This window comes from Balaenoptera musculus, chromosome 1 (genome assembly GCF_009873245.2).
Source record: "Balaenoptera musculus isolate JJ_BM4_2016_0621 chromosome 1, mBalMus1.pri.v3, whole genome shotgun sequence".
Taxonomy (NCBI): domain Eukaryota; kingdom Metazoa; phylum Chordata; class Mammalia; order Artiodactyla; family Balaenopteridae; genus Balaenoptera; species Balaenoptera musculus.
In genome coordinates, this window is record NC_045785.1 from 21,814,857 (window position 1) to 21,837,930 (window position 23,074).

The 23,074-nt window shown below is 46.6% G+C and overlaps 1 protein-coding gene across 1 annotated transcript in view; it reads left to right on the plus strand.

The window, feature by feature from the left end:
* Positions 1 to 2,943: 2,943 nt before the first annotated feature.
* Positions 2,944 to 23,074, plus strand: part of SMPDL3B (sphingomyelin phosphodiesterase acid like 3B) — a 28,974-nt gene continuing 8,843 nt past the window's right edge. The window contains exons 1-3 of the mRNA XM_036827438.1: positions 2,944 to 3,194; positions 17,874 to 18,087; positions 20,650 to 20,747. Coding sequence (XP_036683333.1) covers positions 3,107 to 3,194; positions 17,874 to 18,087; positions 20,650 to 20,747 — 400 coding nt within the window. The 5' untranslated portion in view covers positions 2,944 to 3,106. The remainder of the gene's footprint in view (positions 3,195 to 17,873; positions 18,088 to 20,649; positions 20,748 to 23,074) is intronic.

The window sequence follows — 23,074 nt, forward strand, 5'->3', positions numbered from 1 at the left end:
TAAGTCAGAGAACTTAATCCATAAATGTTGTGTGTGTTCTGACTGCTCCACTGACCAGCTGCTTCCCCATCTCTTTCCCTCTCCTTTAGCCTCCCTATTCTCTGAGACACAACAATATTGAAACTGGGCCAATTAATAACCCTACAATGGCCTCTAAGTATTCAAGTGAAAGGAAGAGTCAATTGATGAGACAAAGTTTATTGTTGTCTTATTTTAAGAAATTGCCACAGGGACTTCCCTGGTGGCACAGTGGTTAAGAATCCACCTGCCAATGCAGGGGACACAGGTTCGAGCCCTGATCCAGGAAGATCGCACATGCCGCGGAGCAACTAAGCCCGTGTGCCACAACTACTGAGCCCACGTGCCACAACTACTGAAGCTTGCGCGCCTAGAACCTGTGCTCCGCAACAAGAGAGGCCACCGCAATGAGAAGGCCACGCAGGGCAACGAAGAGTAGTCCCCACTCGCTGCAACTAGAGAAAGTCTGCATGCAGCAACGAAGACCCAACACAGCCAACAATAAATAAATAAATAAAAAGAAATGTCCACAGCCACCCCAGCCTTCAGCATCCACCACCCTGATCAGTCAGCAGCCATCAACATGGAGGCAAGATCCTCCTCCAGCAAAGAGATTACGACCCACTGAAGGCTCAAATGATGGTTAGCATTTTTTAGCAATAAAATATTTTTAAATTAAGGCATGTACATTTTTTAAACATAATGCTATTGCACACTTAATAGACTACAGTATAGTGTAAACATAACTTTTACATGCACTGGGAAACAAAAAAATTCATGTGACTTTATTTTTTTATTTTTTTTATTTTTTAATAAATTTATTTACTTATTTATTTTTGGCTGTGTTGGGTCTTCGTTGCTGCGCATGGGCTTTCTCTAGTTGCGGTGAGCGGGGGCTTCTCTTCGTTGCGGTGCACGGGCTTCTCATTGCGGTGGCTTCTCTTGTTGCGGAGCATGGGTTCTAGGCACGTGGGCTTCAGTAGTTGTGGCTCATGGGCTCAGTAGTTGTAGCTCACGGACTCTAGAGCACAGGCTCAGTAGTTGTGGCGTCTGGGCTTAGTTGCTCCACGGCATGTGGTATCTTCCCGGACCAGGGCTCGAACCCATGTCCCCTGCATTGGCAGGCGGATTCTTAACCACTGCGCCACCAGGGAAGTCCATGACTTGCTTTATTTTGATATTCGCTTTATCGTGGTGGTCTGAAACTGAACCCGCGATATCTCCGAGGTATGCCTGTATGTTAAGATTAAGCTGGTGGGACAAGCATACAATTATGTGCCTTGCAATGCAATGCAGCAGGTAGGACACAAGACCACATGAGACGTCATCTTGCCAAAAAAAATCAAATCTAAATGTCATCAAACCTCTAGATCTAACTACCAGTTTATAGGAAATATGGGGGACAGAAGACTAACTTAAATGATACCACGAAGAAACAATCAGCCAAATACTCCAGAATGTGGGAAATTTCATAGGACAAATGACCTGGTTCCACTGACAAAGAACAAGCAAAAGCGGGGAGGGAGAGAGGCCTAACATTAAAGAGAGACTTAAGAGACACATCAACCGCATGCAATGTGTGGACCTGGTTTGGATCCTGATTTGAACGAACCAATTGTAAAAAAAAGTACTATGAGACAATCAGGGAAGTTTAAACATTGACCAAGTATCTACCTGGTGGTAGTAAGGAATTACTATTGAGATAGGCTGGGACCTGGGATCCTCTATGGGAGTGCTTTCACTTGCACCAGGGCAAATGTCTCCTTGAGCAACAGAAGACAAAGAACCTATAAGGGGCTAAAAACAACTGCAAACATGAGCAGTTGGGGCAATTATGAACAATAAGATACAAAAAGGCCACAAACCAACTGCCACTTCTGAGGTGCTGGGAGCAAAAGCAGGGTACTACGCATGATCCCCACACATAGCACCACCAAGAGATGGGCAGATCATCTAACCACCCCTCCAGCCCGACCCACTGATCCGCCCCTACCCTCATCCCATTTAAAGAGCCAGCCCTCCTCCTTGGAGCGCAAGCAAGGGCACCTGTTTCTTGTTTTCCTCCCTCATGCTGCAGCACGAGTCCCAGTAAAGCCTTGCCTGAAATTCTCATCCAGTCTCTTATGAATTTCTGTTGATTGAAGAGTCCAGGGATCCCAGGTTGGCAACATTATTATTTTTTAGATCTGCTATGGTATTATCATTGGGTTAGAAAAAGAGAATCCTTATCTTTTAGACATATATACTAAAGTGTTTATGGGCAAAATGATATGATCTCTGGACTTGACTTTAAAATAATCCATCAGGGTTGGGGTGGGGGTACAGCTGAAGTAAGATTGGCCATGAGTTCCTAACTGCTGTTGCTGGAGGATGGGTACTGTGGGTTCCTTACACTATTCTCTCTACTTTTATTTATGTTTGTCAATTTCCATAATGAAAGAAGAGATGAAGCCTGTGTCACCTCCTCCCAGAAAGCCCTCACTTTCCTCAGAGGGTTAGCTCCCTCCTCTGGGCTTGTCAAGCCACCTAATACACTGAACGGCAGTCCAGGGGCTTACTTCTCCCTCTTGAGGGCAGAGTGGCCTTGGGTCCCCTCTATCTCCATGGGACATGGTTTCCAGCATAAATGAGCAGATGACTCTTAGTCTTGGTTCATTTGTGGTCAAGCATCTTGATCTCCAACAAGCAGTTATGTTCCTTTGATGGCAAAGGCCTGACATTTTATACGATATGTTTGTTCTGCTGGGGTGGGGCAACATGAAATCTTCAAAAGTAGTTATTTGCCTGTCATTGGGTGGGGTTGAGTGAGTTTCTTGGAGAATCCAGTTGCTGGCTGTACCAACATTCTCTGAGGAACTGGCGGGACTGGTGCTGCTTCCTACTTGAGAGTCCAAAGTCCTGGCAGGTACAGCTCCTTGGGCAAACCCTGCTCACACCCTGCTGAGCACAGGAAGAAAAGTCAGAGGAGCCAAATACCTCCACTGTCTGGGAACACTCAGTGACAGGACAGGAAGTTCTGCTCTGGTGCGTGGCCACCAACACCTAGTTGGGAAGCCTGTGGCTCGAACACTTGCTCCAGGAGAACCTGATGGCTCCCATGAGGCGAGCCCCCAGGATGAGGCTGCCCGAGCTGCTGATTTTCCTGGCCCACTGGGGAATCACCAGGGCTGGACAAGGTAGGCACTGCGAATGCCTGTGATCTCCCTGTTTGGTACTATGAACTCAGGGTCTAGGGCTGCTGGAAGCTGCTCAGAGAAAGCTGAAAATGCTGATAAAACTAGCAAGGCAGGGAGCTAGGCGGGGGAGGCTGGGTGAGAGGGTTAGTGGGTGGTGGAGGTGCTGTTTGAGCCTGAGATTTTAAGTGGGGGTGACAGCTGGCCACAGGAGGGACATTGACATTGTTCAGAGGTGTGGGTACGTAAGAACCAGCCAGTTGGTAGAGGTAGAAGGTGGCAGGAAGATTCATGAATTCATTCAAAAAATATTGGTTGAGTAGCTCTCAAATCCAGTATTTTATTCAAACTCTGTTGAGGCATTTTACTAACCTCATTCCCTTTCTTAAAAAAAAATTTATTTATTTATTTATTTATTTATTTATTTATTTATTTATTTATTTATGCTGGTCTTAGTTGCAGCATGCTGGCTCCTTAGTTGTGGCATGTGAACTCTTAGTTGCAGCATACATGTTGGATCTAGTTCTCTGACCAGGGGTCGAACCCCAGGCCCCCTGCATTGGGAGTGCAGAGTCTTAACCACTGCACCACCAGGGAAGTACCCTCATTCCCTTTTTGACCTATAAAACACTTTAGAATTTCCTAACAGAGTTTACTGTTGTTTAGAAATTTGCAAGGGCTTCTTTTCCGCAAATGCCACCAGCAGATTATAATTTTGTCAACAATGTAGGTCTTAGTACCACCAGGCTTTGACCTACATCATTCACGGTATAAATTTTACCCTTGCAAGATAACTCCTATCTCTCTCTTAAAACGAGATCAGTTAGCCAGACTCATCAAGAAAAAAAGGGAGAAGACTCAAATCAATAGAATTAGAAATGAAAAAGGAGAAATAACAACTGACACTGCAGAAATACAAAGGATCATGAGAGATTACCACAAGCAACTATATGCCAATAAAATGGACAACCTGGAAGAAACGGACAAATTCTTAGAAAAACACAACCTTCCAAGACTGAACCAGGAAGAAATAGAAAATATAAACAGACCAATCACAAGCACTGAAATTGAAACTGTGATTAAAAATCTTCCAACAAACAAAAGCCCAGGACCAGATGGCTTCACAGGTGAATTCTATCAAACATTTAGAGAAGAGCTAACACCTATCCTTCGCAAACTCTTCCAAAATATAGCAGAGGGAGGAACACTCTCAAACTCATTCTACGAGGCCACCATCACCCTGACACCAAAACCAGACAAAGATGTCACACAAAAAAGAAAACTACAGGCCAGTATCACTGATGAACATAGATGCAAAAATCCTCAACAAAATACTAGCAAACAGAATCCAACAGCACATTAAATGGATGATACGCCATGATCAAGTGGGATTTATCCCAGGGATGCAAGGATTCTTCAATATACACAAATCAATCAATGTGATAAACCATATTAACAAACTGAAGGAGAAAAACCATATGATCATCTAAATAGATGCAGAAAAAGCTTTTGACAAAATTCAACACCTATTTATGATAAAAACCCTCCAGAAAGTAGGATAGAGGGAACTTACCTCAACATAATAAAGGCCATATATGACAAACCCACATCCAGCATCCTTCTCAATGGTGAAAAACTGAAACCATTTCCTCTAAAATCAGTAACAAGACAAGGTTGCCCACTCTCACCACTATTATTCAACATAGTTTGGAAGTTTTAGCCACAGCAATCAGAGAAGAAAAAGAAATAAAAGGAATCCAAATCAGAAAAGAAGAAGTAAAACTGTCACTGTTTGCAGATGACATGATACTATACATAGAGAATCCTAAAGATGCTACAAGAAAACCACTACAGATAATCAATGAATTTGGTAAAGTTGCAGGATACAAAATTAATGCACAGAAATCTCTTGCATTCCTAAACACTAATGATGAAAAATCTGAAAGAGAAATTAAAGAAACACTCCCATTTACCATTGCAACTAAAAGAATAAAATACCTAGGAATAAACTTACTCAAGGAGACAAAAGACCTGTAAGCAGAAAACTATAAGATACTGATGAAAGAATTTAAAGATGATACAAACAGATGGAGCGATATACCATGTTCTTGGATTGGAAGAATCAATATTGTGAAAATGACTATACTACCCAAAGCAATCTACAGATTCAATGCAATCCCTATCAAACTACCAATGGCATTTTTCACAGAACTAGAACAAAAAATTTCACAATTTGTATGGAAACACAAAAGACCCCGAATAGCCAAAGCAATCTTGAGAAAGACAATCGGAGCTGGAGGAATCAGACTCCCTGACTTTAGACCATACTACAAAGCTACAGTGATCAAGACAGTATGGTACTGGCACAAAAACAGAAATATAGATCAATGGAACAGGCTAGAAAGCCCAGAGATAAACCCACGCACATATGGTCACCTTATCTTTGACAAAGGAGGCAAGAATATACAATGGAGAAAAGACAGCCTCTTCAATAAGTGGTGCTGGGAAAACTGCACAGCTTCATGTAAAAGAGTGAAATTAGAACACTCCCTAACACCATACACAAAAATAAACTCAAAATGGATTAAAGACCTAAATGTAAGGCCAGACACTATAAAACTCTTAGAGGAAAACATACCCAGAACACTCCATGATATAAATCACAGCAAGATCCTTTTTGACCCACCTCCTAGAGAAATGGAAATAAAAACAAAAATAAACAAATGGGACCTAATGAAACTTAAAAGCTTTTGCACAGCAAAGGAAACCATAAACAAGACGAAAAGACAACCCTCGTAATGGGAGAAAATATTTGCAAACGAAGGAACTGACTAAGGATTAATCTCCAAAATATACAAGCAGCTCATGCAGCTGAATATCAAAAAAACAAACAACCCAATCCAAAAATGGGCAGAAGACCTAAATAGACATTTCTCCAAAGAAGATATGCAGATTGCCAACAGACACATGAAAGGATGCTCAACATCACTAATCATTAGAGAAATGCAAATCAAAACCACAATGACATATCACCTCACACCAGTCAGAATGGGCATCATCAGAAAATCTACAAACAATAAATGCTGGAGAGGGTGTGGAGAAAAGGGAACCCTCTTGCACTCTTGGTGGGAATGTAAATTGATACAGCCACTATGGAGAACAGTATGGAGGTTCCTTAAAAAACTAAAAATAGAACTACCATATGACCCAGCAATCCCAGTACTGGGCATATACACTGAGAAAACCATAATTCAAAAAGAGACATGTACCACAATGTTCATTGCAGCACTACTTACAATAGCCAGGACATGGAAGCAACCTAAGTGTCCATCAACAGATGAATGGATAAAGAAGGTGTGTCACATATATACAATGGAATATTACTCAGCCATAAAAAGAAACGAAATTGAGTTATTTGTGGTGAGGTGGATGGACCTAGAGACTATCATACAGAGTGAAGTAAGTCAGAAAGAGAAAAACAAATACCATATGCTAACACATATATACGGAATCTAAAAAAACGGTCCTGAAGAACCTAGCGGCAGGACAGGAATAAAGATGCAGACATAGAGAATGGACTTGTGGACATGGGGAGGGGGAAGGGTAAGCTGGGACGAAGTGACAGAGTGGCATGGACATATATACACTACCAAATGTAAAATAGATAGCTAGTGGGAAGCAGCTGCATAGCACAGGGAGATCAGCTCTGTGCTTTGTGACCACCTAGAGGGGTGGGATAGGGAGGGTGGGAGGGAGACGCAAGAGGGAGGGGATATGGGGATATATGTATACATATAGCTGATTCACTTTGTTATACAGCAGCAACTAACACAACATTGTAAAGCAATTATATGCCAATAAAGATGTTAAAAACAACAACAACAACAACGAGATCAGGTTAGCAAATGATATAAAAACTTTGTTGTTTGGGACTTCCCTGGTGGTCCAGTGGTAAAGAATCCGCCTTCCAATGCAGGGAATGCAGGTTTGATCCCCGGTCAGGGAACTAAGATCCCACATGCTGCGGGGCAACTAAACCCACGCGCCACAACTACTGAGCTCCCGCGCCTCAACTAGAGAAGCCCGCGTGCCACAAACTACAGAGCCCATGTGCCCTGGAGCCTGCGTGCCACAACTAGAGAAAGAAAAACCTGCACGCCACAACTAGAGAGAAGCCTGCGCACCACAACCAAAGATCCCGCATGCCTCAACTAAGACCTGACGCAGCCAATAAATAAATAATAAATTTTAAAAAAAAAACAAAAAATTTGTTGTTTTTCAAGACAAAGACAATCTTTCCTAAGCTTGAATTTATAGTTATTAAAAAAGAAAACAAAAACAAACAACAACAAAAAATCAAGACACAAGAAAAAGAATGTCCTGGGCAATAAAAACATTATTTTAAACCAAAAAATATGTCATGCACTATTCTAGGAACCAGGGACGTGGCAGAAATAAACAAAAGTCCCAGACCTGGTGAAGCATTCCTTCACCTCCGGAGAAACCTCTGAAAGACACATGAACAAGGAAATACATATTCCAGGAAATAACAAGTGTTATGGAGAATAATAAAGCAGAATAAAGGAGTGGAGAGGGTGGCGGGGGGAGATACTTAAGGGATAGCCAGAGAAGAGCTATCGAATAAAGTGACATTTGACCAGAGATTTAAGGCAGCAAAGGAGAGAGCCATGTGGACGTCCAGGAGAAGAACATTCCAGCAGGATAGGACGGAAAGTGCACAGGCCCTGAGCGGGACGCACAGGCGACGTGTGTGAGGAAGAGCCTGAGGCCAGCTGGCTGGAGCAGAGAGGACGGGGAGGGTGTGGGGAGGGATGTCAGGGGTTACGGGGCAGGGGGCGCTGGTGGCAGCTCATGTATAAACCTGTAGACAATTTTAAGAACTCAGAGTGAAATGGGACATCCTTAGAGGGTTTGGGATAGAGCTGTGATGTGATCTGATTTGTGTGAGTTTAAAAGGACCCTTGGGCTGTTGTACGGAGAAGCGCCTGTGATGGGGTAAAGGTGGGGTGAGCAAGTGACCTCAGTTTGCCTGAGACTTTCCTGGTTTTAGCACTTAAAGTTGGGCGTCTTGGCAGTCCCTCAGTCTTGGGCAAACTGGGATGGCTGCGCATCCTGGTAAAGGAGAAGGAGCAAAACCAGTGACGAGGCTACTGCCATCATCCAGGGAGAGGAGGGCTGCTGGGAGATGGTCTGACTCAGGACAAGACTTGCTGACAGGACTTCCCTGGTGGCGCAGTGGTTAAGAATCCACCTGCCAATGCCGGGGACATGGGTTCGAGCCCCGGTCCAGGAAGATCCCACATGCCGCGGAGCAACTAAGCCCGTGAGCCACAACTACTGAGCCTGTGCTCTAGCACCCGCAAGCCACAGCTACTGAGCCCACATGCCACAACTACTGAAGCCCACGTGCCTTGAGCCCGTGCTCTGCAACATGAGAAGCCCGGGCACCGCAACAAAGAGTAGCCCCCACTCGCCACAACTAGAGAAAGCCTGTGTGCAGCAACGAAGACCCAACGCAGCCAAAAATAAATAAAATTTAAAAAAAAAAAAGACTTGTTGACAGATGGAGGGTGTGAGAGAAGGAGGACTCAGAGGCGACTCCAAGGTTTTTGTATCAGCAGCTGGAAGGACGGGGTTGTCATTTGCTGAGATGCGGGAGGAGGAGAGGGCGGTTTGATTTGGGACATGCCCTGAGAGGACGTGTCATTCCCTGGGAGGGTGACTGCTTGGGAGAAGACCAAGAGTGGCCGTCCTCCGTCTACTTGAACACAGAGACCCTGTTCCCTTCTGGGGGACTCAGGGCCCTGCCAGTCTGACTGGAGACTTAGGAATGATTGAAAGTATCTCCACCCCCTCACTGTTTCACTTTTAAATATGTTTTCTTAGAAATCCAAACGCCAGCAGGCACCCCCTTCCCAAGCCCAGGGTCTTAGTGGTTAAAAAGAATCTCCCCTGCCACCAAAGGCACTAAGATGTTTATTGCAGTGTTGTTTATTATAATGGAAAATGCTAACAGCAATAGAATAGCTGAATAGATTATGGTAAAACCACCAGACAGAAAAGTTTCAAGATAATACCATAAATTGAAAATATTAAGTAACATTTATTAAGTACTTACTATGTGGCAGGCACTGCTAAAATTTTTACATGATATCCTCACAACAGCCTTGTGAAGTAGGGATTATTAGCAAGGAAACTGAGCCTTAGAGAAGTTAAATAACTCACTCAAGGTCACACATCTAGTTAAGTGTCTGAGTCTGGACATGAACCCTGGCTGTACATCTTCAATCTGTTTATAAAATAATGTTATATAAAAACACACAAAGAGGGACTTCCCTGGTGGCACAGTAGATAAGGCTCTGCACTCCCAATTCAGGGGGCCAAGTTTCGATCCCTGGTCAGGGAACTAGATCCCACATGCCGCAACTAGGAGTTCACATGCCACAACTAAGGAGCCTGTGTGCCGCAACTAAGGAGCCCACATGCTGCAACTAAGGAGCCAGTGAGCCGCAACTAAGGAGCCCTCCTGCCGCAACTAAGACCCACTGCAACCAAATAAGTAAATAAATAAATAATTAATTAAAAAATAAAAATAAAATCACACAAACAACAGTAAGGAAAATAGCCAAGAAGTGCTAACATTTATTTTCTGAGCACTTATGATACGCCATGCTTGTGCTTCGTGCTTGACATATGTTGTCCTTTTAAAACCTATTTGAAAAATGAAATGAAAAAACCTCCTTTGATTTTTATAGTCCCTGTAAAGTAGGTACTATTACCATTATATCCATTTTGCAGATGAGGAAAATGAGACTCAGAGGGGACACAACACCCGCCCAAGATCCCACAGCTGGGAAGTGGCAAGACCAAGTTGGTACTCAGCCACTTTATCCATCATGCCCTTTGATGGCTCCTCTTGGGATGGTGGGTTTTATAGGTACTATTTTTTTTTTCTCTTTTCTCCAAACTTTCTGGAATGTATACGTCTATAATCTAAAAATGGAATTAAATTTAAAAAGAATTCCACAGCACCTGTAAGATTTTTCAGAATCCAAGTCTCTTCCTGAAGTGCAGACCTTTGAGACACCAAATCAGATAGCAGTCATCCCTGCTTTGCATAAAACCGTGGGGATTCTATGGGCTTCCCTGGTGGCGCAGTGGTTAAGAATCCGCCTGCCAATGCAGGGGACACGGGTTTGAGCCTTGGTCCGGGAAGATCCCACATGTTGCGACGCAACTAAGCCCGTGTGCCACAACTACTGAGCCTGTGCTCTAGAGCTCGCAAGCCACAACTACTGAGCCCGCGCGCCTAGAGCCCGTGCTCCACAACAAGAGAAGCCACGACAATGAGAAGCCTGTGCACCGCAATGAAGAGTAGCCCCCGCTCTCCACAACTGGAGAAAGCCCGCACACAGCAACAAAGACCCAACGCCGCCAAAGATAAATAAATTAAAAAAAAAAAAACCCAACGGTGGGGATTCTCCCTCCGCCATCCTTAGTCAGGAGCTTGGGTGGGGCACCAGCTCGCTGGCTTTGTCTGCTCCCACACAAGCCCGAGACAACACCGCATTTATCCCTCAGCCTCTAACTGCAGAGAAACCCACAAGTCCTTCCAGTATGGGCCCGCATGGTAGGAAAACATTTCCCCCAAGAACAATGAGTCTGCCTCGTGGAGCTGCTGTGAGGAGAGGGCAATCCATGCAGATAACACAAGGGGTTAGGAAATGTTGGTTTTAACGAGTGAACCCTCTGTGTCTTGGAGGGTAGTGGTTTACAGAGGAGGAGTTATAACTGAAGTGTTTGGGGTTATCGCTTAGTGTCAAAAAGGAAGGACTGATCTGAATCTAAAACAACAACAACAACATACAAATGAACTTATTTACAAAACAGACTCAGACTTAGAGAACGAACTTGTGGTTACCAGGGGGGAACCAGGGGGGAACCGTGGCGGGGGAGGGATAGATTGGGAGTTTGGGATTGACACGTACACATTGCTATATTTAAAATAGATAACCAACAAGGACCTATTGTAAAAAACAAAATCAAAAACCAAAAATCAAACAAACAGAAAAACCGAAGGACTGAACTGGGGACCAACATCACTTTATGGTGGGTTATACACATAACAGACAAAAGTCATGGAATCACTGGCAGGGCCTTCAGATAACCTTTGTGCAATACTCGAATCTTACACTTGAGGAAACAGAGGCTCCAGAGGAGAAGAAAAACTGAGGCCCAAGGGGCAGAGTATCCCAGGGATTAAGCACTCAGGCTGGCTTGTCCACTCCATAGTCACGTGCTCCATATGAGATTACTCCTTTCATCCGGACATCCACCCCTTTGCTACTAGCATTGTTATCCCCATTTTACAGATGAGGAAACTGAGGCTCAGCTGAGGAAATCTCTTGTTCAAGTTGCCATCACCTGTGGAGGAGCCAGGATTCAAAACAAGATTTCCCTGAGTCCAAATTTCATGCATGCCGTTTCAAAAACAATCCATTGCCTTAAGTCAGAAAGCCTAGATCCTACCTTTTAATATCTATGTGACCTTGAGCCTCTATTTCACTATCTATAAAATAAGGATAATAGCAGAGGAGAGATTAAATGATAGTTAGGTGAGATCATGCACTTACACTGCAACGTGCTGTAAAAGTTTAAGGAATTTTTTTTTTTTTTAATATCCAAGGTCACACACCTAGCTTGTGGCAAAGTGCACCGTGATCATTTCTGTTTAGATACAATATGAATCGTAGGTGTGCCACTAACTAGCTCAGTCTCCTCATCTGTAAAATGGGTATAATAATAGAATGTATTTCTAATTTTGTTGTGAAACTACATAGACAGAGGGCTTGGCACAGCATCTGGCATTCAGTAGGTGCTAAATAAATGCTTTCCTTTTCTTGTCTCCAACCATAAGTAAACTCACCTTTCAGACACTTTAAGACCTTATTAGACTCTAGGGCTTCCGTGGTGGTGCAGTGGTTAAGAATCCACCTGCCAACACAGGGGACACAGGTTCAAGCCCTGGTCCAGGAAGATCCCGCATGTTGCGGAGCAACTAAGCCCATGTGCCATAACTACTGAGCCTGCACTCTAGAGCCTGCAAGTCACAACTACTGAGCCCGCGAGCCTAGAGCCCATTCTCTGCAACAAGAGAAGCCACTGCAATGAGAAACCTGCGCACCGCAACGAAGAGTAACCCCCACTCACCGCAACTAGAGAAAGCCTGTGTGCAGCAACGAAGACCCAACGCAGTCAAAAATAAATAAATTAAATAAATAAATTTAAAAAAAAAAGACCTTATTAGACTTTAGGAATGATTTTTGCAAGTCTCCTCCACCCCATCATGAATCATAGTAAAAGTATCTCACATTATCTATGATTTTATATATATATATATATATATATATATGATTTTTAATGACATTTTTAATATTGCATTCGAAATGGATTGTTGGTTTCGATAGCATAGTTTTTTTTTGTTTTTTTCTGAACTTCGGAAGCAATGCGCTCTTTTTCAGGTCTCAGACATTTCCATGAGCCTTACAAAAGTATTAGGCCCTGGGCCCTGTATCTGTTGTCCCCAGTGTACAAGGTGGGCCTGATGACCCCTTTGGTGAAGAAGGAGGAGGGCCAGGAGACTTTTGCCTGCCCGGGCACAGGGAGCAGAGATGAGCTCTCAGAATTAAAACTAGAGGGTGTGCTGTGCCACCGGTCCTCCGCTCAAGGAGGACCAGCCAGGAGGGGACAGGATCTGTTTTCACATTGTTCTGTTTCAAATGTCCTGGCCCCAGACCTGCACTTTCCTGCAGAGGACAGCAGCAGAGGGGACGCTGGGGCAGGCAGGGGAAGGACACAGCCACTCCCCTGGTCCCGTCTCCCTTCCATGGTGAAAAGGGACTTTCAGGACACCCCAGGGACCAAATTCAAAGTAACTGCTGCTTTGCTTTGCTGAGTGCTTACGCATATTCTCATATTCTCTCATTTTAAACCTCACAATAACCATAAAAGCTGGGGGGTGCTGTTGTCCCCATTTCAGATGAGGAAACAGGCACAGAGTAAGTTCACCCAGCTAGTGGGCACTGGAGCTGGAATTCCAACCCAGGTCTGTGCCCTCAGCTTCTCACTGGATTTGATGCTAAATTTATTCATAGTCTCAATAATTAATGAATAACAATGACAGCTAAGATTGGTATACCTTTTCTTAAAACTCAAAGGTTATATGAATACTTTCTTACTGTAAAATATCCAAGCAGTATGAATATAGAAAACATCTTAATTTTCATGAGATTCCCCAGGTGAGGCAACTGCGTGGTAATGTTTGAGAAGCTCTGGTCCAAAGGATAAAGTGTTAAAGTGCCCAACTCCCCACACCCTCCCAGTCTCACTCCTGGCCCCGGAGGTAATTGCCAGGGACAGTGGTGTGTTGAGAGTCTTCTGGACTAGCTCTTTCTTGTTCACTGTCTTATTTGATGCTCACAGACAAGCAGGCCAGACGTCAAACACCCTCAGGCCAGCTGGCTTGCCCAGTCCTCAGCCAACACAAGGAAGAGCCTGGATTAGAAACCCAATAACCTGCCTCCCTCTCCAGGAGGTGCCCATCCTCTTCTCCATGACATGATATTTAGAGCTTAATTCCTCATGTTCTGTGACCAACTCCATAGAAGCCTGTGGCTCCCATCTTTTATGGGTAACATAGATGTATTATAAAAGCCTTCCAGGGGCTCTGAGCCAACATTGTGTCTCAGCTTTGCAGTCAGAGAGGTTGGGTTCGAGCCTCAGTTTCCTCATCTGTGAAATGGGCATAAGAATCCCACCTCACAGAATGGTTGCAAGGATGAAATGAGATGAGCATGTGAAGGGCACCTGGCTAACATTCTTTGAGGGCTTACCAGTCCAATCATCCTCCCCACAGCCTTGCTCATTCATCAACTATATGGGCATCTTCCACATCCCAGGCACTGTTCTGGGTGCTGAGGACACAGGGATGAACAAGACAGGCTTCGTGCTCTCATGGGACTGACACTGAAGAAGGGGAAGATGGCTGACAAGCAAGCCAACAAGATAAGTTCACATGTGAGAGTGCTCTGAAGAAAATAAAACTGGGGGAGTCACATAGCTAGTGACCAGAGGGGTGGGAGGAAGTGGAACTTGAGCAAAGGTAGTCAGGGGAGGCTTCTCCGAGGAGGTGACCTTCAAGCTGAGGCCTGAATGAAGAGGAGAAAGCAGCCGTGCGATGACCTGGGGAGGACTGGGGAAGGTGGCAGAGGAGCCAGGAAAGAGGCCCTGTGAGGAGAGGGGGTGGGAGGGGGTGGGTGGGGTTGGGCAAAGCAGCAGAGGAGGGGTTTGTGATCAGACTCCACAATGAGGAGACTGGAGCCTGAGGTGGAGCCCCTGCCTGGATCTCTGGCTCTCTCTGCCATTCTTTTTCTTTTTCTTTTTAATTTTTATTATTTATTTATTTACTTATTTTTGGCTGCACTGGGTCTTCGTTGTTGCGCGTGGGCTTTCTTTTTAATTGCAGTGAGCGGGGGCCACTCTTCGTTGCGGTGCACAGGCCTCTCATTGCGGTGGCTTCTCTTGCTGCAGAGCACGGGCTCTAGGCCTGCGGGCTTCAGTAGTTGTGGCTTGTGGGCTCTAGAGCGCAGGCTCAGTAGCTGTGGCGCACGGGCTTAGTTGCTCCGCGGCATGTGGGATCTTCCCAGACCAGGGCTCGAACCCGTGTCCCCTGCATTGGCAGGCGGATTCTTAACCACTGCGCCACCAGGGAAGTCCCTCTCTCTGCCATTCTTTCCACTCTACTGGCTTCTCCTGAAGTCAGGTCTTTGAGGACGTGGGCACGCACGCACGCACCCACGCACACACATATACATACATACACAAAAAGCACACACACACATATGCACCCACATATGCACACACATGAACACACACATGCACATACATGCATGCACGCACTCAGAGGTCATAGGAAGTGTGAGGGAGGCTGCAAGGAGTTTCAGTTCTATGCTGACTAGTCCAGAGCTTGCAGGAAGAGACAAACCAACAGCTGACGAGCCTCAGGCAAGGAGTTTCTGAAGTGGAGAAATAACCTTTGAGTACTTTGAGGGCTGATGTCAAAGGGGCAGAATTGCTCCATGTCTGTGGTTAGTTGAGAAAGAGCTGGCTTGAGGCAGGGGAATGGTCTCTGCATGGTCTGCAGAGAAGGCAAGGGACCCACGTGCCAGAGAAAAGGGCCAAGGGCCTCTCGCTTCCACTGCCAACCTCGCCTGGCCTCAGGCTTGGAAGCAGGTGTGACCCACTCATCACCTCTGGCAGAGGCTTGGGAAAGTCCACCAACTCTACCCATTTACTAGTTGAAATGGGGAGGTTATTTTCTTTCCTCTGGTTTAGGATTTTGCCTCTGTAGAAGTAATTTCAAATATATTAGTGATCACAATTTGTGTGAAAAGTTTAAATTCTCCCCGTTATAAACAAAGACTCTCAGTTTGGGTAAAAAATTAAAATGCAGGCATAGACTATCTACAAAAAGACATAGTTAAAATAAAAGGCAATGATTTTACCCCCTTAGCAATCACATCTTCCTGGGAGAGGATAGGGAGCCAGAGGACCCCCACCATTTACCATGATATCTCAGGCATGTTGACCTCTGAACCTTAGTTTCCTTATCTGCAAAATGAGGATAATGATCAATCCCTTCAGGGCTGTGGTGAGGATGACTATATAATGACCATGGGAGGGACCATGATTTGCTTAATCAGTCATTTGCAACTTAGTGTGAACGTTTGTTTTTTGTGTTTTTTAAAATAAATTTATTTATTTATTTTATTTTTGGCTGTGTTGGGTCTTCGTTGCTGTGCACAGGCTTTCTCTAGCTGCAGCGAGTGGGGGCTGCTCTTTGTGGCAGTGTGTGGGCTTCTCGTTGCGGTGGCTTCTCTTGTTGTGGAACATGGGCTCTAGGCACGTGGGCTTCAGTAGTTGTGGCGCTCGGGCTCAGTAGTTGTGGCGCACGGGCTTAGCTGCTCCGTGGCATGTGGGATCTTCCTGGACCAGGGCTCAAACCCGTGTTCCCTGCATTGGCAGGCAGATTCTTAACCACTGTGCCACCAGGGAAGTCCCGTGAACAAGTTTTTGATCCTTTCCTGAATTGAGGTTTAGACCAGGAGAGGTGGGCAAAAGCTCAGAAGCATCTGGAGGAAAAGTCAAGGAGTGAGATCAGGGTCCAGACTTTACCTTCAGGCCTTAGAGCCCCACTGAAGGTCCTGTGGCGAGGAGTGGGGAAGGGAGGGCTTGAGGGAGTGGGGGACTGACTAATCCAACCCTGAAAGCAACAAAAGCGGGACCCCCCAGGCCCAGGCCCATTTTCCTGGGATGGGTTGGGTGTTGACTGTTGGCTCTGAGTCTGAGTGACACAGGAAGTGGAGGAGGAAGTGACAGCAATGGTGGAGAGTGAGGAAATTCCAGGCCTCACCCGTGTTTTAGCCTGAAACAGGATTTAGGGCAGAGACCAAACCTGTTCAACAAGCATCATCGAACCCACTTACACCAGGCCCTGTGCTCAGTGCAGATGATAAAGCCACTCCACGTGGCCAGTTTCTTTGGATTCCGTTCTCTGTATTACACCAGAGATTTTTGGCATTTTACCCCGGATCCAGAGTCACTAACAAGTGTACCCACAGTAAGAAACTCAACCCAATCTGAAGTTACGTTCCTTGTTTTCTGGCCTCGTACTTGTAAACTCCATTTCCACACATATTCCCCAGGTTTTTGCTGGTATTGATCAGCAAGATCTTACAATGCATTTGATGTGTCAGCCTTCTCCCAGGTCAGATTTTTGTATGTATTTCCCTGGTGAAAAGATTTGGCTCTAGTTATGGTCTCAGAGAGGTGAAGCAACTTGCTCACGGTCACACAGCTAGTATGTGGCTCCAGAGCCTGGGCGCTTAACACACCTTTGCTTTAAAACAAGCACTCTGCTTAGAACTCCCAAAGAGTTTTGGGGTTTTTAAAAAATATTTATTTATTTATTTATTTATTTATTTATTTATTTATTTATTTTTGGCAGCGTTGGGTCTTCGTTGGGGGCTTTCTCTGCTTGCGGCAAGCGAGGGTTACTCTTTCTTGCGCTGTGCGGGCTTCTCATTGCGGTGGCTTCTCTTGTTGTGGAGCACAGGCTCTAGGCGCGCAGGCTTCAGTAGTTGTGGCACGTGGGCTAAGTTGTTGTGGCTCAAGGGCTCTAGAGCGCAGGCTCAGTAGTTGTGGCGCATGGGCTTAGTTGCTCTGCGGCATGCGGGATCTTCCTGGGACAGGGCTTGAACCCATGTCCCCTTCATTGGCAGGTGGATTCTTAACCACTGTGCCACGAGGGAAGTCCCCCAAAGAATTCTTGAGGGTCACGCAGTCCATCTTTCATGCTGCTGCTGGGGACACTGAGGTGGGGAGATAGAAAGGGCTTTGTCAAAGGTCAGAGGTCAGGGACTGAACCAAGCCTGTTTTCTGCTCTGCTCAGTGCCTCCCTGGGCAAAACCAGGCCCTGGGTTCGGAGAAAACTTCCTTTTACCTGTGCAAGCTCCCTTCCCGCAGCCCAGGGTTCCCTTGACTCCCTCCACATCCAGGCTCAGGGAGAGACCTGCATTGAGCAGGGTCTCCTTGCCCCTGCAGGGAAGTTCTGGCACGTCTCTGACCTGCACCTTGACCGGGACTACAAGGTGTCTGAAGACCCCCTCCAGGTGTGCCCATCCGCTGGCTCCCAGCCGGTGCCCAGTGCAGGCCCCTGGGGCAACTACCTCTGCGATTCTCCCTGGATCCTCATCAACTCCTCTATCTATGCCATGAAGGAGATCGAGCCAGAGCCAGACTTCATCTTCTGGACTGGGTGAGAGCCGTCACCACAACTACTCTTCCCCGGGCCACTGCCTGTGCCCCCTGCCTGCCTGGCACCCTCCCCACACCATCTCCCTTAGTCCTCACCAGCCCTGTTGCAGAGAGGATGAACCTGAAGCTCCAAGCTTGTCCAGGGGAGCCTGGGCCTGGCTGATTCCAGGGTCTGTGCCCTTGACCTTGTGTCTTACGGCCTCAGCAGAATGTGGCTCTCACTGAGGCTGGGGACACGGTCATGGCATGTCTGGGCATGGGGGGAACTCCCAGATTTTAAGTCGGGGGTGGGTGTGGGGGTCGATGAACACTGGTGCCACTCCCACCGGGGTTTGGGGACTGCAAGCCCCAGAGATCCAAATACAGGGAGGGGAGAAGGTAGGAGGGCTGAAGGTGAGCCAGCACTGGGAGCAAGTGTCCTGGTCAGCTGCGGGCCACCCCCGGCTGCCCTGGCCCTGGGGGTCCTCAATGGTCAGAGCACTACTCTGTGAGGAGAGAGCTTGAGGGGTGATTTCAGCTCAGCCACAGAGATGCCATTTCTGCTGCTCACCCATGGATGCTGCTGGAAGTCCTCTGACTTCCCTCAGCACCCGAGGTCCTTCCTTCACTCATTCGCTCCTTCCCTCCCTCCCTCCCTTGGTAGGTCAGCCTGTCTTGTGCTCACCCCCAGGAGACGGGGGGAACAGAGATGATAGGGACCTGGACCCTCCTTCAGGGAGCTCATGGTCTCCTGGGCGACAGAGACAAGGCCACCGACCATTATATCCCAGCGAGGAGAGAGGGTCACTGGGTGGATGGGGGAGCTTCACAGGGCACCTGACTCCCTCTGGCGGGATTGGGGAGGACTTGCTGCAGGAAGTGGTGAACCAGGGAGCGGGTGAGGAGGGCTGGCAGGAGCTCGGGCTTCTTGTGCCCTCCTCCAGCCTCTATGGACACTTCTGTAAGGCGGCATCAAACCCATGACGTCCCCAGCTGTGCCTCAGTGTGACATGGGAGTGATCGGAATGACCCTCAGATGGACTTTGTGGTCAGCAGTGGGAGGAGCAAGGCTGGACACTTAAGAAATGTGACAGTGTCTCAGGAGGAGCCTGGGCAGCTCTGGCTTCCCTGGGCTCAGGAATCAATCTAAGGAGAGAGTGAGATTTAGGCCATGACCCTGGCCTCCTGCTCTCTGAGGAGGGGCCCTTGGAGAAATGCGTAACATTCTAAAAGATTTGATCCCTCTGGGAAATTCATGACCTTTAACAGAAGCATGATTTTTCTGGGAAATCTCTGGGACTTGCAGAGGTGTATGGCTTTGGACAAGATGACCTCTAGGACCCTTCATAATTCTTCAGTTTCTCAGAAATTGGACCTCTCCATGAGAATTGCAGTCCCTTGGGGGATAACCTGTAGAAATTGGATGTGTTTTTGCAATCCCCTGAGGGAGAGCCTGTAGAAATTGGATGTGTTTTCTATCACACAGAATTAAATGCTCCAAACTAGAAAAAAAAAATGGAATTTTGTTCTCTCTTCGTATTCCAGGCCTGTCCCCAGGGAGGACAGGGCTAAAAGGCCCCTCTTACTGCCCTAATGAAGGTATCAGGGTCGCAGTAGGACGTAATGGATGTGAGCATAGACTCTGGAGCCAGGCTGACTGGTTCAAACTCTGACTCCACCACTGTCTAGTTGTATACATTAGGCAGGATTCTTCACCTTTCTGTGCCTTGGTTTCTTTATCTGTCAAATGGGACTAACAATAGAACCTATGTTGTAGGTTATTATGAAGAATAAATTAGTGGATAAGGGTACAATACACAGAAAGTACCCAGCACAAAGTGAGCCAGCGTGGGCTGCCAGTAGCGGTCTCAGGACGATTCAGCTAATTACCTTCCCTGGGGAGTCTCTGGGCAGCAGCTGCCTCACCCTGTCGGTCCAGCAGAGTCCTCAGGCTTTAGTTGTGGGGCTCTTAGCATCCCCCAAACCTCCTTTCCCACTTCTTCCCCCACCTTGCTGCACCTTTCTAAGGTGGATCCAGGAATTTAGGTCTGTCAAACATGGGGGACTAAATGGTCCTGGGGTAGGTCCTCGACCTACCAGAGTAGATCTGAATTCTATATTCTGAAGCCAGCTCCAAACTCCTTAGAACCCTTGGGGAAACTCAGAACTCAGACACGGCTTGTCCAGCCCAAGCTCCCCAGGGGCTTGCAGATGAGACTGGAAACCCAGAGCTCCCTCTCAAGACCATATTAACTGCAACCTAGCAGCTACTACATTTTATACATATACTTTTCCCCCTTTATCGAAGTCCCACAAATACTCTGTGTGTAGGTACCATTATTGTCCCTATTTTATAGATGAGCTAATGGAAGCTCAGAGATGTTAAACAACCAGCCCAGGGACCCACAGCCGGTCAATGGCAGAGCCTGGGTTTGGACTTTGTCCCATGTGACTCCCAGCTCCAGCCTGGTCATTCCCCTTCAGTAGCTGTCTGAGGCCCAGTTCTGCAGTCTCTTTTCTCATGGTAGAGCCGTCCCTTCTTTTCCTTGTGCCACTTCCCGAGCTGCCCGGCGGTGTTTTGCAGTGATGACACGCCCCATGTGCCCAACGAGAACCTGGGAGAGGCGGCCGTGCTGCAAATTGTGGAGAACCTGACCGAGCTCATCAGAAAGGCCTTTCCAGGTAAGACTGTGCCCCAGGTCCCCACAGCATTCCATGATGCCCAGGCGGTGCCTGGCACAGTGGGACGACAACGGCAGCAAGATGCAGAGGAACGACCTTCACCCGTGGACAACGATGGCTGCTGGCCAAGTCCCGTGCCAGGCACTTCACAGTGATTGTGTCTTACCTTCCAACAACCCTGTAAGGAACATGAGAGTTTGTCGGCCTGTGGATACACACAGAATCCTGTTAATGGTGTTAAAAAACCAAATTCAACTGAGTAAATCTGAAGATCTATTTGGCTGTATTCAACAATTCATGAATCAGGCAGCATCCCATCTAGCAAATAGAAAGGAGCGCCAGGAACTTCCCTGGCGGTCCAGTGGTTAAGACTCTGTACTTCCACTGCATGGGGCACGGGTTCGGTCCCTGGTCGGGGAACTAAGATCCCGCATGCTGTACAGTGCGGCCGAAAAGAAAAAAAAGAAAAAAAAAAGAAAGGCACTCCAAGGAGCTGTACAAATGGAAGGTTTTATAAACAGAAGGCAGTGGAAAAAGGAAGATTCTAGCAAAAAGTGGATTGTTTCAGGCAAGGTTACCTTCGTTTAGGGGAAGGGGTGGTGTCTATCAGGCAGATTTCCTCACTAGTGCTGACCAAGTAATTCCAGATTGACTGTTTAAAGGTCACATTCTTGGGAGAGGCTGAAACTTCAGTTAGGTGAGGTATTAACTTGGTTAATAAGTAACTCCAGAGCTTAGCACAAGTAACTCCATTTTGGGCCTGTTGTTTCTTTTTTAATAATGGAAATGCCTGACATTTCACTGGCTTCTGTCCTGACAGTTTAACAGCAGACTCACAGCCCCTTCTCAAGGCATTTACTGTTATATTTAGGCATCTTCCCTGGGTAAGTCTCACGTGGTCTCACACACAGCCCTTGAGTCTTGCTGTGGCTCTGGAATTGCCATCTACTGCCTTTAAACCATCCTGGCTGCTGGGACTTTGGGGAGATGCTGATTTCCAGCCAAAGTGCTGTTTCGTGGTGCAGTCCAAGGCCTTCAGAGCCTGGGAGAGCAGGCCAGGACTGTGAGAGATTATGGTAGCAGCCCCACAGGACTTGACAGGGAGAATGCAGCCTGGGCGCTCCATCTAATGGCCCTTGAAAATGGCTTTAATCAGGCTGTGCCAAACACAAGGTCCTGGGGGCTGAATCAGGCTCTCAGCCTGCCAGCTGGACACCTGTGAAAGCAGACCCCTTGGACCCCCCTCCCCATCCCCCAATCTCCTTTGGGTTCCGGCACAGCTGCTTCCTCTAAAGGTCTTGGTCATGGGTCCCCAGGACCCAGATATGAAATAATGATAATAAAAATAAGTAATAGCAGCAGCAAGAACAACTATATGTATCTATGTATCAAGGGCTAAGTGTCAGGCACTCCTCTAAGAATATTATATGCCTTAGCTCATTCACTGTCAGGAATGAGACTCAGGAGACTCCAGGAGAGTGGAGCTCTCTCACATTTTTACTGATGACAAATGTGAGCCTTGGGGTCAAGGAAACAGGCAAGGTTGAGGATGCAGATCCTTCTTTGAGGACATCTCTTACCTATCACTTCTACTGCCACTCCAGGAGGGGCCCCCGAGCTGCTGTTACCATCCCACATCTGTCCCCGAGGCAACCTCATTTCTGACACCTCCTTCCCTCAACCTAAATCAATTTGTGCAAAGAAGTTGCCTGGATGCTTCTAGTCTATGTAACTCAACCCAACCCAACCCAGGTATGCCTGGGCTACTTCATCTTCCAGCAGAAGTCACTACTAGGTTCAAACCAGGACACTCTCCCCCATGGCAACAATAGGTATTATTATCCCCAGTGTATAGATAAGGAACCTATGGCTCAAAGCTAGTCAGTTCCTAGGGAGGGATTCAAACTTAGATCCAACACTGAGCAGTCTTTTCTCTGCTCCACGTGGGGCTTCAGGAATAAAAGTGAAATAATGGATAAGAAAATGCTTTATTACTATGACCTGACATACAAGTGTAAATAAGATTTTACAGTTTATAACATGCTTGCACATTTACTGAATTTCCTAAATCCAAGATACCATTGGCTGTAAGATGTTTCATTATTTTATGTATCTCTAAGAAAAAAAATGTTCTCCGGGGAATTCCCTGGTGGTCCAGTGGTTAGGACTCAGCCCTTTCACTGCAGGGGGTGCGGGTTCAATCCCTGGTTGGGGAACTAAGATCCTGCAAGTTGCATGGCGTGGCCAAAAGAAAAAGAAGAAAAAAAAAAAGCTGTCCATTAAAGTATGACACAGAACTTTCTCATGGCCTCAATGGTAAGACACGT